The sequence below is a fragment of the Citrus sinensis genome, chromosome 8, assembly GCF_022201045.2.
Source record: "Citrus sinensis cultivar Valencia sweet orange chromosome 8, DVS_A1.0, whole genome shotgun sequence".
NCBI lineage: Eukaryota > Viridiplantae > Streptophyta > Magnoliopsida > Sapindales > Rutaceae > Citrus > Citrus sinensis.
The window spans coordinates 19039923-19055521 of NC_068563.1; the positions used below are offsets into that span (position 1 = coordinate 19039923).

Below are 15599 nucleotides of genomic sequence, written 5' to 3' on the forward strand. Positions count from 1 at the left end.
CAGTCAAGATCGGCTTAAAATTGGGCTTGTGTAAAAAAAGTTGACTTTTCCTGTTGACCGAGCACTGATTGGATGATGAAATGAGCTTACAATAGATATGAGTGCATGGGATAACTGGCAATCTTGACTAAATCTCAACCGTTCATGATTCAATGGCCATGATTGTGCCACGTGGCAATGGTTGGTGAAGCAAGTTGGAGGATCCGAATCTTTGTATTTGGGTCGACCCGATCCACCCATTAACCCGCCAAATCTCAACCGTTCTTTGGGTAAATCGGACGAGTCAAATGATGCCATGTGTGATGTTTACTTTTGAACTTTGACCAGCCATTGGATCTTGATCTAAGGGTTGTGAGGAGCACATGCATGAAGCCTATAATGGACCGCAAAGCACTGGATTATGAATTTATTTTTCTATAAATAGAGCCTCATTTTTATGTTTTAATCATCTCTCTACAACTCTCTTCTTCTCAAATTCTCTCCATCTCCTTGTAATCTTGATTTCTAGGTGTGTTTTTAATATTTTGTATAATTATTTTCATTAATAAAATTAGTTTTATTTCCAATTTTAGTTGTTTTTATTTCTTTTAATTATAAGTAATTCAATTTTACTACTTCTTTTTATTTTAATTATGCTTAACTAAATAATATTAGTTAGGGAAAGGTGAAACTCTTAAGAAATAAATATGATTTAATCAAATTCTATGTTTAATTTTATAAATTAAATTATTTTCTATTTAATTTTATACATGTTTTATATTTTGAAAATTTGATTTATTGTAGACAAACAAATGAATTTGGCACAATAAATTCTTAAGATCTTAATATAAGGCATGGTGAAATGGTATTTTGACTTATTGTAGACAAATTAAATTTTGGCACAATAAATACTTAATCCATCATAAAATTAAAGGGAAAATAATAATAATTTGTATAATTAATCTTTTGGGTAATAAATCTAAAACAAATTGGCAAAAAGAATTTATTAAGTTTTATTTATTTCTAAGAGTGGATCCATAACCCTAACTAGTTCAATTCCATAGTTTCATTTAAATTAAGTTGTTTATATTCAAGTTTTAATTTCAATTTTTAGATAAAATAAAATAAACTAATTAAATCTTTTCTCTGTGGATCGACCTCGGACTCACCGAGTTATAATACAACAAGACACTCTTATACTTGGGAGTTAAAATTTACTTTTAAGTTGTGTCAACTATATTAAAATTAGAGATAAGTTAAAAAATTAAAAATATAAATTTTAATATATTACTAATTAAATAGTAAAATAGAAGTATTATTTTTAGAAACCTCATTTTCATTTTAGTAATAATTAAAAGGAAAATTATCAGCCATATACCCTTAAATGACACCAGTATCAAACGTGTTATAACACTTTTCGCTTATATCACTCGTATACCCTAAGTTGACAAAAGAGTTATGGCGTCCACCTTTCCTTTTACTACCATTAAGAACTTAACAGAATTTGAGTAAAATGACTATTTTACCCTTTAAACTCAAAATGAGGTAAAAAAATAAATTTATCTTGAAAATTAATGTACATTTTCAATACACAATTTTTTTTTATTTTGTTATTAACAATACATTTTTTTATTAAAAAAATATGAATTATTAATGGTACACATTATTAACAATTATCCATAAAAAATATTCATCTTATACCATAAAAAATTATTAACAACATATTATTTACAATTATATATATTATACCATAAAAAATTCAAGTTTGAGCTTGAAGGAGTAGATCTTCAATAATTTAGGTTAAATTTTGGAGGAGTAGATTCGGTTGTAAAGTAGCGTTTTTTAGCAATTATTAATAATTATCCGATAAATGGGATGACATGTCATTTTTATCAAAATATATCATATGACATGTCGTTTTTTACTAAGTAAATGGAATGACATGTCGTTTTTTTAAAAGGACTAGATTACCCTTATGATGTCAGCGCTCGCAAACGGCAGTTAACGGATTGGTGGACGGCAGAAGTGTTTTGTCAACTTATGGTATACGAGTGATACACTTAAAAAATATTATAGGATGTTTGATATTGTTGTCATTTAAAAATATATGACTGATAATTTCCCTAATTAAAATGATAGTGAATCAAAGCCCTTGATTAGTTCATGGGCCTTACTTATTATTTTTTGAAACGTTGACCGAAAGATTGAGTTAGGCTAGAAGGTGGGCCCCACGAGTTGAGTAAGGAGTTTAAAAGAGAGAAGTGAATAGATGCAATACGAGAAGGAAAGATGGAAACCGACAGAGAGATGTAAGAAATTCAATTGGAGCGAGTAATTCTTCAATGTAGATGAGTCGAAGGCAGAGAGCAGTCACAGCAGCAGCGGCAGGAAGAGGAAGAGATAGCTTTGGATTTGCGAATATGATGCATCAGGTGCTCACTGAGTCCGCTGCTCGCCCGCGCGCACTTTTCTCGGTCGCCTCAATTTTGTTAACGTGTATACTTGTGTACGGTGTTGCTGATACCCTCCGCTTCCTTCCACTCTCCAATTCTTTCTCCTCGTTTCCGTCCATTTTCCCTTCCTCTGCTCTCGACAACGACTCTCTTCAGGTTCTTTCACTTTCTTTCCCAACTGGGTTTTTCTTATTCGTTTGTTTAGTTTTAGTTTAGTTTACTGATCTGCCCATTGCTTGACTGAGCGGTTTTGAATCAATTTTATTTAGCTCGTCATCCAAGTTCGAATCTTACAAGTTGGGGTTTAAAAAATTTATTTGGGTTTTGCCTACCCCTTATCTTGTGATTGCAGGAGTGAAGCTCATTCATAGCCAACCCAGTGTAATTTGTTATATCATTTTCATTTGTTGTAGGTTAGTGAGGAAAATAGGCTTGAAACGGTTTTGAACAATGCTGCAATGCAAGACCGGACTGTTATATTAACAACTTTGAATGAAGCATGGGCAGCTCCTGATTCAGTTATCGACCTTTTCCTTGAAAGCTTTAGGATTGGAGATGGTACCCGAAAGCTTTTAAACCATTTGGTCATAATTGCCTTGGATCAAAAGGCTTTTGAGCGATGTTTAACTTTGCACAGACATTGCTTTGCTCTCATTACCGACGGAGTTGATTTTCATCAAGAGGCTTACTTTATGACCCCCCAGTATTTGAAGATGATGTGGAAAAGAATTGATTTCCTGCGTACAGTTCTTGAGATGGGTTACAATTTTATTTTCACAGTAATATTCGCCTCATTTTATGTTTGAAGTATAGAGTTCGTTTTCTTTAAGATGGTGATTATTTGATTCTTTTAGCAGCAACCTATCATCAAATAGATAGTTGAACGCAACACCAATGCTCTTAGGGACAGTCAATTGACATTTGAGCAACACTGCATGAGAAAACCCATCGACAAAAATTTTCAGGGTTTAGTTGTCATTGAGGTAGTGTGAGGCGTAGATAAGAGATTTTAGCCACTTGTTAACTAGTAATCAGGACATAGTCTTGGTTTGCATTACCTCAAATATTAATACTAAAACAGCAGATGGCCTTTTTTTCTCTTTTCATTGATAAAAGGGATTTTTGGTTCTTCTGAAGCTGGTAATTGGTAGTGATGTTAGCTCTCTCTATTGACATATTTTAACAGTTAAAAGATTTTTGTTCATCGGAATATTAATATCCATGAAATTAGCTAAAGTCCAGTCAATTTGCTTTTCTATTGTATTTTAACTAACTTGAAATTTCTTGACCTCTCATTATTGAATCTGATAACCAAAGCCATTAAGCTTTAAGTATAAGTGTGTCTTGTGAGTTTGTGCCATAACACCTATGCGCACCTACTATAGAGATGATTTTTAGATTCCTTAAGAACTGTTATGTGATTGCATGAAAGCTTTTCTGTTTCAAAGTTATTGCAAATCTATAACTGTTGTCCATGTGCGTGAACTTTGTCCAGCTCAAACATAAATGCAGCTGTTCCAGGTGCACTTTGATCTTTTCATTATAGAGATATGGTGTTTGGTTGACATAACAAGAAAAGAAAAGAAAAGAAAAGAAAAAGTCGAATAATAAGGGCACAAATTTAGGGGGGAAAAAGTAGTAATAATGATTGAACCCTTTTGTTAAAATGTTGTAGAACATCAAGCTGATTGATGACTACGCTCTGTTATTGGGGCTTTCAATGAAATTTATCACAAGGATAGTTGTTAGTTTTATAATGATATGGACAAATCCTTTTGACTTTTAGAGTTCCAACCAAAAGGAAACTTTAGTCCCAAATTGCTTTTCTTCTGTTGAGCACATATGTTCTTTTGGATAATACTATGGACCGTCCTCCAGTATATTGAGATCATGGGCCATTTTACTACTTGCTACGGTTCTCAATAAGCTTTACGCACTAGAACATAGTGGTTCTTCAAAAGAACGTATGTCTTGTTACATATCTTAACCAAATTTAATAAACACTTACATCATATTCAATAATTTTTTCATTTTTTCCTCCTCCAGGACGCTGATATTATGTGGTTTAGGGATCCATTTCCACGGTTTTATCCAGATGCAGATTTCCAGGTTGCATGCGATCACTTTCTAGGTAGCCCTGATGATGTACAGAACAGACCCAATGGAGGGTTCAATCATGTAAAGTCCAATAACCGATCAATAGAGTTTTACAGATTCTGGTACGCTTCACGTGAAACTTATCCTGGATATCATGATCAGGATGTTCTTAACATTATAAAGTTTGATCCTTCAATCATGGATATTGGACTGAAGATAAAATTCTTGGACACCGCTTACTTTGGTGGGCTCTGTGAACCTAGCGAAGATTTTAATGTAGTTTGTACAATGCATGCTAATTGCTGCTATGGTTTGAATAGCAAGCTTATCGACCTCAGAATCATGCTTCAGGATTGGAAATATTTTTTATCTTTACCTCTAACTTTGAAAAAATCAGCAATGTTTTCTTGGACAGTCCCAGAGAATTGCAGGTAACATAAAAACTCTACTAATTGTGATATGATTTATTAGTTGCCGTTATCAGTGCTAATCCCTAACTTGGATTTTGTCTCTGTTAACTACATATCAGTCTTGATTCACTCCATTATAATTCCACGAGGATGAGCCTTTGAAGATTATCTCAAGATTAAATTTATTTATTTCTGCGTTCATGATTCTTTCCCTTACAAGGAAAATGAAAAAGGTAATGTTTCTGGCTATGAGGCATCTCCGTGATATAGCCATTGATTACTGATGGGCTGCCAGTACTTTGTGTTGCCTCTTTTCCTGCATCTTCTATGTCATTTATTTATTCATTCTCAAGTAGAATTACAACTTGTTTTGACAAATATGCTAACAAAGTTGAAGTTCAGATAAGGGGGATAACATCTGTAAGGATGTTACATTTCTTTTGCGTACAATCACTTTTATATGAAAAAAAATAAATATTTTCTTTGGATCTACAAGCTTTTCTCTAATTTGATTGTTCTATGTCGCCTATCAGGTTCATGCTGGTGCAGGGGTTCTTAAAGTTGAAGGCAAATCTTTGCAATTTAGTCCTGCCAAACCAGTCGACACAAAGTTAAGTTGGCATTCTCAGAATTATATTCCGAGATGAGAGACGGCAGTTTTTGAATGAAGGCTTTCAGCATCATTGGATGAATTATTTTGAAAGACTGCAATTTTGTTAGTGACTAGGAAGAACGTGTCATTACTACCTTGTACAGTCTTTTGCTTCAATTGCCAAAAGCCTGTTTGCCATAGTCTTTTTGATTAGTTAGGATTGACACCAACTAATAGCTTCTGTTCTATGCAGACGTGAAAATGTATGTCTGCAGAATGGGGGTGTTGGATATGTTACCGAATATTTTGGTCCTTAGGTTTTGCATATTCTTCATTAGATTAGTTGTTGAGATGTTAATATACAAGCATCGAAGCCTTAAACATCACACAACCCTGTTATATCCAAGTTTCGAACTGCCACCCAAATAATGTATGTTGTGTCAGCTTTAAGAACAAATTTTGATAATCTCTAGACAATTTCATGATTGATGAGCTTTGCCATAATAATGGTCAGAAAATGTTGTGATCAGTTTTCTTGACGGGATGCTAAAATCTTGTGGATTGCTCTTTCTACATGTTAGAAGTATTATGTTGGAAGTCATGAAAGGATTATCACACAAGGCACCAAAGCAACCATCTGTCTAATGCACAACTCTAGTTTATCTATGTCTTCTTGTGTCAGCTTTAAGAACAAAATTTTCCTAATGCATTCCCCTGATGAATCAGTTTCAATCTCGTTTACTTTGTCGATTGACTCTCACAGAGATGTTACCGTCTCCTTTTTCGTACACATTATGGGTACTTTGTGTTATAGACCCAAAATGATGCACGACTGAAAATCTTGCTTTTTAGCATCTCCCACACCAGACGGCTCAATGAGAACAATGAGTTGGTAGCTATAAGTTGCCACCCAAAGTAAAGAACTGAACAAGAAATTAGATTCTCGTACTAGAAAAAAAACTAGAAAACAAAGTGTAAACACCCACTTGGGAATGATTCACCGAGTCATGACAACTCCATGCTCACTCTCATCTTTTCAGTTTTCAGAGAAAACCCCAAAGAGAGAGAAAATCCCCCACCAAGAAATGCCTTCAAGGTCAATGTTGATGCAGCAAGGAAGACGCTGTGTCACACATCTGATAGTGGAGATTGACTGTCAAGAAGTTGGTGTTTTGGTCAACAACAAGAAAAGGAGAACTGAAATTTTTTGGGTAAGCTCCAAATTCCAAAACCAGAGCAAGCTGTTTCAGAATCTCAGATTTCAACACATCCCAAGATTGTGTAATGTCCATGCTCACGCTTTAGCCAAATTTGCTTTAATGAACAATAGAACTGATGTATGGCAGGACCCTATATAAGCAGAAATAGTTAATCTTTTCTCTTTGTTAAATGAATGAACATGATACTTTCTTTATCAAAAAAAGAAAAAAAAATGTAGATATATAATTCGATTAAATAGGACCTAAAACTTGATAATAAAGGAACTTCCAAGTCCGGGAAGTAAATTATTGCAACTCACAGATCCTATGTGATAAATATGGTGGCATAAATTAAGTATTAAAAGAAGCTCACACTGCTCCAAGTTATCAGACATACGGTCTCTGTAAAACATAGATAAAAATAGAAAGCAATGCAAAGAGGCTGAATGAATGCACTAAGCTACAGTAACTCAACTGGTGAAAAGGATCTGATGTAGCATAATTTGCTGGGAACACATGAAAATATATTAATTCTCATCTTATTTCCCAATTTACAAGATACAAGTCCATGCCTAGTTTTCTGAAACACGACTTCTCTTTTCTTCAATACCTGACTGTGAAAACCTCTTTCGGAGAACTTCCAGTACTTCTTCTGCTTTTACATCTTTGAGCGCGAGCAAAACCATGGCATGATACAGCACATCTGCCATTTCAGAGGCAGTACGTGAATTATCCTCATTCTCCTCCAGTGTTCGGCATAATTCATCTGCTTCTTCACTGCAAGTAAATATCATACTTATAAGGATCCAAACTTAAGATGTTCTATATTCAGCATCTGAATTTAATTCTTCAAAATAGAAGAAAATTTTTTATACTACATATTTAAAAGAAAAGGATGGAGCAGTGGATTTGTTTTAAATGTAAAAGTTCCTCTATTGTTTCTATCTCTCCTATTCTGCTCAGAGAATAGTAAGTTATGAACTATGAAGCACTCAAAATCAATTATTGACCATGTCAATAGGATATTTTAATTATTGTACCGAATTTTTGAGCACAGCAATTTGCTATCGAGTAATAATCGTTTAGTCCAAGAAGGTTTCCCATTTTCCGATGCTGCTTTTCTCTGGGAAATTGTGGACTCTAACGAGTACAACGTTGTCATTGCCAAATTATTTCCTTGAACCTGTCAGAGGAATCAAATTCACCTTCAGGAATACCAAATAGTACAGCAGTGTGTGCTAAAGATATGAAGCTACCAACCGGCTGATCTTTCAGGGCATCAAGGACAGATGTGTAGTAGCAAGTTTCTGACCCTGTGTGGCAGGTAGGCCCATCGGGTTTTCCAAGGTATATAATCTGAGGAAGAGTTCATAATTAAATGAAATTCGAGTTCATAATTAGGTGAAATCCATTGGGAGCACACTAAAAGCTTAAGATTTCAACTACATTTAAAAATCTTACAGAGTCACGATCACAATCAAGAAAGATGTCCTGAACATTGATGAAATTCTGGGAAGTCTCTCCCTTTGTCCACAATGTTGACCTTGAACGACTGTAGAATGTCGCCTTTCGAGAGGAAATGGTTGTAGCTAGAGCATCTCTGTTTGCAAATCCTTGCATTAATATGGCTCCAGAGTCGACATTTTGAGCTATAGCCACAGCCAAACCTTTGTTGTCCCATTTTACACTGTCTAGCAGCCTGTCAACCTAAAATTTGACTGTTAGAGATTCTGTTTCCAATTTTACAGGCAAGCTTTCAAACCTGAGTACAAGTAAAGAATAAACAGGATGAAACAACAAAAATTCACGGAGAAGAAGAATTCAGGTGACGGCAAACAGTTATTGTTTCCCTACTGATAAAGTTTTGATACTGATAAAGTGGAGCAATACAACTGCCTCTTGAAATAGAACTCACGAGATTCAAGATAACTTGCATAAGGTCCAATCCTATTCTTATATCATCATAAAAAATAACACCAAAGTGCAAAGCCAAGCAAAAATTGAGGATTCAAGCTGAATGACAACCTGCCCAACAATTCTATTTCAAATAACACTCAAAATAGGCTTTAGGCGTTTGGCTTACATTTGAGTGGATCGGGTAAGGGCAAAGAGGGATCTAGATACACAAAGTTCTTATGGAGCCTTCAACTTATCGTTGAGCCAACAAGTGTTATAGTTTGATGAATTGGTCAAGTATGAGTGACAGCAGGAGCAATTTGGATGTGTAGGCTCATACAATTGTGAGTGACAACTAGCTTGTGTGATATTTTAATATGTATAATGACTCTTTACTACCGGAGTGTAATGCTAAAGTCTTAAAACACAGAGAGAATGTTGAACACGCACGTGCACGTGCTATAAAACAACCAAAGGGCACATATCTAAGAGAGACTTATAGTCATTGTCATAAGGTTATGGGTTCAAGGGGGTTGTCCACCCTATGTATGTGAATGACAGCCTTATGTAAAGGCTCCTCAGTTCCTCATTCAACTACATTAAGCCCATCCATTAGAGCACCGGTGACTCCTGTGGGCATCTACGATTCTGAGTTTAAACTTCTGCCAGTATGCGTGCATCCTTAACACATTGACAGACTCCCCTAAGCCATCGAGTGATGCCAGAGATATCTTAAAAGGTTCTAATCTGAAAACTATCCGATATAGCTCGAACAATCATCATATGAAGGGTAAGAGATATCATCAGATATATTCAAATTTTAGCTTTCGATTTCACAACACAGAAAAATAAAGCAATTGATCAACGAAAAGAAAATGAGAATGCATAATTGTAAGTGCTACAAAAGTTACTTTTGATTGAAGGACGGGATTAGAATTTGATTCCGTAGAAGAGGCAAACACAAGACAATTTCTCTTCATGTCATTGTCTCTGCAGCGATCACTACCAGTCAAAGAAACTTTCAGAGATTGAACACACTGAGAATACGACACCGCCATTCTTCTCAAAATCACACAATCAAGCTGAAATAGAAATACCCAGATGAATTTAATTAATTATTTCAGTTGGGAAAATGATCGAACACTTTACATACCATAAAACTTCGACCATCACTATTTTACTTTTCATTTTTATTTTGTTTTATAACAAAAGTGCGCTTCTTACGGGTGATGTTGGGGAAGGTAGGTATCGTGCCCATAAACTGCCCAAAGCCCGATATGAGTCAAAACCAATGCCATAGCAATATGACTGAGAATATAAAATTGAGTGCAAACAATTCTCGTGAGTATTGGGTTCAAAAGGGCCGTTACATTGGGTCGGGTATAGGGCCTAATTTAATTTTATTGAAAGAAAATGTTTCGTATAATCTTATTTTAGATGTTTTTTCAGACCTGCCGGTACTAAGTAGTGGTAAAAAATTTGTATCCATTTATACCCTTTATATTGAACAGGTTAGGTACAGGTATAAGACACCTTGACTGACTTTTCATATTTTTATTTTTTTAATGTTAAAATTGATTTTTATTGTAAAGCAAACAAAGTAAATAATAAATAAGATATTAAAATTAAGATATTTATCGTCTATTGTTTAAAATTTATAATTTTTAAAAAATGTGTAGGATATTAAAATAATAAATGGGGATATAGAGGACAAGGGATATGTATAAGTATTTATATTTCTTTATGGGAAATCTCTGACCCGTATCCGTTTAGGCCTATAATGGATAAGGGTCGGTGAAGGAGATTTCTTTTGTTTTAAGGGTACGGATGTGGGTATTGACATTCCTGCAGCATGCCTAACTCGTTATTACCTATAGTACGAATTAACTTATCTGGTAAAATATCTTTGACTTGTATAAAAAGTTTAAGGTACAAAATGATGAGAAAATAGAATTGCTACCCTAAGTCAATATATAGATGGCTACTCACATAGTAATTGAATTATGAAAAGATAATTATTTGCTCTCGAAAATCTTTTATCTACTCCACACTGAGCAATAATATGCATAGAGATGACAAATTTACTCGTGGACTCAACAATTTGTTGATATTTATCCATTGTGAGTTTTTCTTTTGTTAAATTGTTTACAATCTATATATACATACAAGATGAAGTCTATTTAAAATTTAAATACATACATTTATATTATAGCTCAAAAATCTATTTAGACTAGCTCAAAAATCTACTTCCACAAATATTTAGGGAATTATACTCCTGCCTTGCGCGTTGGAGCGCCCCATGCTTGCGTACCCCTATGCCACGCTCGAGCACTGCTGGGCCCGGTGCTCTCACGCTCGCTCGCGTGCCCGCTTGCGGGCCACTGTGCCTTGCGCTTGCGCCCCTCTGCTCCTTGCACTCATGCACCTATTGCATCTCACGTCCGTGTGCTCATTGCACCTCACGTAATTGCAAGATGTTGTGTTGTTGTTGCGCTCCTCGCACTTGTCCTACAGCGCATGCTTACTGCCATGCCCCAACCCACGCGTTAGACTTGCCTTGCTTTTGTGCTCACCATAAGCACGCCCATGTTACTGCCAAGACTTGGCACAAGGCCACAAGCCAAGTCATGGCATCTGGCCCACTCGGCCTAAGGTGATGACAAACCTCCCCTACGAGAAGAGCCCGATGTCCTCGTCAGTATAGAGTCCATGTATGTCTTAACCTCATTTTCGAACTGCTATAATGATGTTTCTTTCTTCAAGCTAGCATTCGTTTTGTTGTCGCCCTTCCGTTGAACCAGATACTCTATTCTTCGATACTTTTTACTCTGCCCCATTGTCCTACGATTCAAAATTTTCTCCACTTCCTTGTCATATTGTTTTTGAATTACCAGTGGAGCATGCTTGGTCTGTTGCTCCCCTTGTCAGCCAAGTCTTCACTGAAAGGCTTAAGAAAACCCACATGAAATGTAGAATGGATCTTCAACCTCTCGGATAGTCGTAATCTACATGCCACCTGACCCACCCTCTTGACCACCTCAAATGGCCCCTTCTTATTTAGATACCAGTCCATGATGTCCTGTTTTGCTACTGATTTTCTTTCAAATTAGTGGCGTTAACTGAAGCAACACCTTGTCACCCACATTGAACTCCAATGGCCTCCTTCCAACATCGACATACTTTTTTATTCGCTAGATGCCTTCGCCAAGCTATCAAGGGCCTCCTTGATCATTTCCTACTTGTCTCGTGTGAATTAGCAAGGCATTTCTAACTTGTATACTGTTTTGCCACCTTGTAAGGCATCAATGGTTGTTGCCCCATAACCAGCTTCGCTGGGCTCATCCTCGTCGCCGAAGAATGATAGATATTGTAGCAAAATTGAGCCACATCCAACAAGTCCACCCAATTATTTTAATTTGCTATCACATAGTGCTGCAAATATTCTTCCAACAGTGCATTCATCCTCTCCGTCTGTCCATCCGCCTGGGGATAGTTAACAGTAGAAAACTTCAAATTTGTCCCCATTAGATTGAAGAGCACTGTCCAAAACCTGCTGGTGAATTGAGCATCCCGATCACTAATGATGTCTTCTAAAACACCAAAATATTTCACCATATGCTTAAAGAACAGTTATGCTGCCTTATCCGCTGGGCAAGCATGAGGTGCAAACACAAATATTGCGTATTTTAAAAATCGATCAACTACCACAAGGATCGATTTTGCCCTTCCGCTTTAACCATCTCCGAAATGAAATCCATAGAAATTAATTGCCAAGGTTTCTCTAGATTTGGTAACAACTATAGAAGCCCTGCCAACTTCTTCTTCTCCGTCTTGTCTAGCTGGCACACTAGACAAGTTTCAACGTATAACTGCACATCATCTTAAATGTTTGGCTAGTAATATGAACGTTCCAGCAGCGCCATCATCCTTTCTACCCTCGGATGTCCGACCCATTGAGGATCATGTGTCTATTGTGACAAAATCCTCCGTCAGTCCCCTCCCGCATAGACATACATTCGCCCACCTTGTGCATAAATCAGGTCCTCCTCAATCCAAAATCTCTGCATCAAGCCTTATTTGATCTTCTCGTGGAATTAGTGAAATTTTAGTTATGCAATCCAAGAGGGGGTGAATTGGGATTCTAAAAATTATTTAATTCTAAAGCAAAACTCAATGCAAATCTAAAATGAATTTATAGCAATAACAAATACAATATAAAAAGATAAGGGAGGAGAGATTCAAACACAGGGAATTTTACGTGGTTCGGCCAACCTCGCCTACGACCACGCCTCCAAGCTTTCCGAGCTTGAGAATTCCACTAAGCAAGCCTCCAAGGCTTTAAATGCTTGCACTTGACTTCGAATGTATCAATAAACCTTTACAACAAGAGATTATCCCCAATCTCTTAATCCAAGTGTATCCCAACACTTACAATCAGTCAATTTGATTTTAAAGATTATTACAAAATAAATCTCTCTCACAAAATGTGTTTGATTACAAATGAAGATCCAAAGTGTGAGTAAATGAGATGAATACAAGAATTTAAGGCTCAATGAATATTGTATGCTCAAGACTTTGCTCAATAATAATTGTTGGGATTGTTATTATTTGAATTTGATTGAGCTTATTTATACTTGAAGCTGAAAACTAGCCATTATTGACTTTTTGCTCACTGTCGGATCGCCGTTAACTAGATGTCGGATCGCTGTTTGACTGGTCAATATGACCGTTGGACTGAATTTTCAAATTGTCGGATCATCGTTTTGTAGATGTCGGATTGCTGTTAGTATCCAGAGGCTACTCTTCAATTCTGTTCGATGTCGGATCACCGTTATCGAGATGTCGGATCGCCATTTTCTACATTGACTGCTACAGAGCCCTAAAACTTTATAAAAATATATTATGGCCCAAAATTTTATAAAACTTGTCAAATATGTCCATTTTCAGGATTTTAGGCAATACTTGTTATTTTATCAAAATTCTCAAATCTTTTTCAATTGAAACCATTAATATAAGAATAACCAATTTTATAAAAGCTTTCATAGAATATAAAAGCATTTAAAAAGTGAAAATGATGATTTAAAAATATATGAAAACTATTTTGAGCTTTTAAAAGATTAACCAATCTTAATCAAGTTTGTTATCATTAAAATCAATAATAAAGAATTATTTATGTTAACAATCTCCCATTTTTAATGATGACAAACTTTTCAAGAAATACTTGTGCAATTTTGCTCCCCTAAATATGTGCCCATCAATTTTTAACCTCATAAAAAGAAATTTAATAAAAAGAAAAATTTTCAACAGATTATATATAAATTATCTCCCCTTTTATCATAAAAAAGAAATGAGCGCGAAAAGATTAGAAAGAGAAGTTCAGAGATTACCCATGTCGTAAAAATTTCAGCAGAATCTCCCCTTAAAAATGAACATATTCTCAAAAACAAAATATTTAAAATACTCACATATAAACTCCAATTTAGCAACCAACCTCCATACCAACAAAATCAACATAATCATAAGCAATAACCAAACATGTCATCAAAATCAACTCAATCATAAACAAAGTCCATATATCCAAAAAAAAATATCATAAAAGCATCACAAGCACAATAAAAAACCAAATAGTACTACGACAACTACATGAGATGAGTAATGTTTGTGCGAAATGCAAAGGTGTAGAAAACTAAGATGGGGGCGGTGAAGAGGAGCTGTTAGGATCATAACCAAGGTGACCAAGAATACGGCGTTGTCCAGCAAATAACTCCATTTGCTGATCTAATATCTGTTGCCGAAAAGTCATAAAGTCATATTAAAGCTGCTGCTGCTGCTGGGACAGGACATCCACTCTGTCAAAAAGTTGCTGAATGTGATCCTCAGTAACGGCGATGCGGCAGGAGGCACAACTAGCTCGGCTGGCTCGGCTGTCTCGTCATCCTGAGAGGAGGCTGCTGCTGTAGATGCTGCTGCTGCTACTCGGCGAAGGACACATGGTCTAGCTCCAAGGCGAAAGTCGGGTAACTCATCCTCGGAATAAACGTCATTTAGCATGTGATCATCCTCCAAAGCAACCAAAGCGTCTTCATTCTTGGAGGATTGAGTCTTCACCCACTTTCCACGTTTCTTAAAGTATCTAATCGCAGAAATAATCTCTCTTCCTAGGTTGCGGGATTCGACATACACAGGCTCAATAATAGGTACATGAAAATACCTCAAAATCTTAGTAATGATCCTACCATAAGGAAGAGATCTGTTAGACACAGCAGGGGTAGAGAGCATATGACGCAAAATAGTAAACGAAAGGTGCACTTGCCTTCCCTGAATGAGAGAGTCAAGTAAATCGACATCTAATCTAGTCACTTCATCAATGTGTCCCTGCCTAGGTGTAATCATGTGCTCGAGAATACTATGAAGAATACGGACTTGGAAAGGCAACAGTTGAGACCGAAAGGACAAATAGTAGACCTCGTCAGAGAGATTACGACGTCTACAGATATTCCTAACACCCTCAAAGTGAGTAAACTGACTAAAATGAAGCTCTTTTATAGAAGTATACAGGTTTAACCCCTCACATGATATTCCAAGAATACGATCAAGCTCAAACATATCGAACTCAATCCTCACACCTCTAATATGTGTTATAATCCTATCTTTTCGATTAACCGAAATCTCCATATTAGAGTAAAACACCCTAACTAAATTTTCATAGACTCGTTCTTCAATGGCTAAAGCTTCATCTCATGATCTTAGCATTTGAGGCAAAGTTCTACCACATATAGTAATATCAGAGAAATCGTCAATATCAATATAGAAAGAGGTAGTTATCGCTTTTCCCATGAATTTCTCATGAAATCATTGAGCCAATTTACCATTTGGAAAATGCAAGCTGTCAAAATCTTGAGAAAGAGGCCTAGAGGAACTGACATTGCATGGAGCTGCTTGCTTGGTTCAGGTACACCTCAGTCGTGAAGCA

The 15599-nt window shown here is 36.0% G+C and overlaps 2 protein-coding genes across 2 annotated transcripts; one reads left to right on the forward strand and one right to left on the reverse strand.

The window, feature by feature from the left end:
- Positions 1–2212: 2212 nt before the first annotated feature.
- On the forward strand, positions 2213–6038 carry LOC102608205 (uncharacterized protein At4g15970). Its single transcript, XM_025096313.2, has 5 exons — positions 2213–2588; positions 2846–3211; positions 4479–4960; positions 5059–5172; positions 5473–6038. Exons 1-4 carry the CDS (start codon positions 2328–2330, stop codon positions 5099–5101), a joined length of 1152 nt encoding a protein of 383 aa, XP_024952081.2. The 5' UTR covers positions 2213–2327; the 3' UTR covers positions 5102–5172; positions 5473–6038.
- Positions 6039–7056: 1018 nt separating this feature from the next.
- LOC102608490 (histidine biosynthesis bifunctional protein hisIE, chloroplastic) lies at positions 7057–9986 on the reverse strand. The gene is made up of 6 exons (XM_006470810.4): positions 9851–9986; positions 9538–9708; positions 8192–8437; positions 7991–8086; positions 7771–7913; positions 7057–7507 (listed from the first exon to the last, which is right to left on the reverse strand). Exons 2-6 carry the CDS (start codon positions 9682–9684, stop codon positions 7303–7305), a joined length of 837 nt encoding a protein of 278 aa, XP_006470873.2. The 5' UTR covers positions 9685–9708; positions 9851–9986; the 3' UTR covers positions 7057–7302.
- Positions 9987–15599: the final 5613 nt, after the last annotated feature.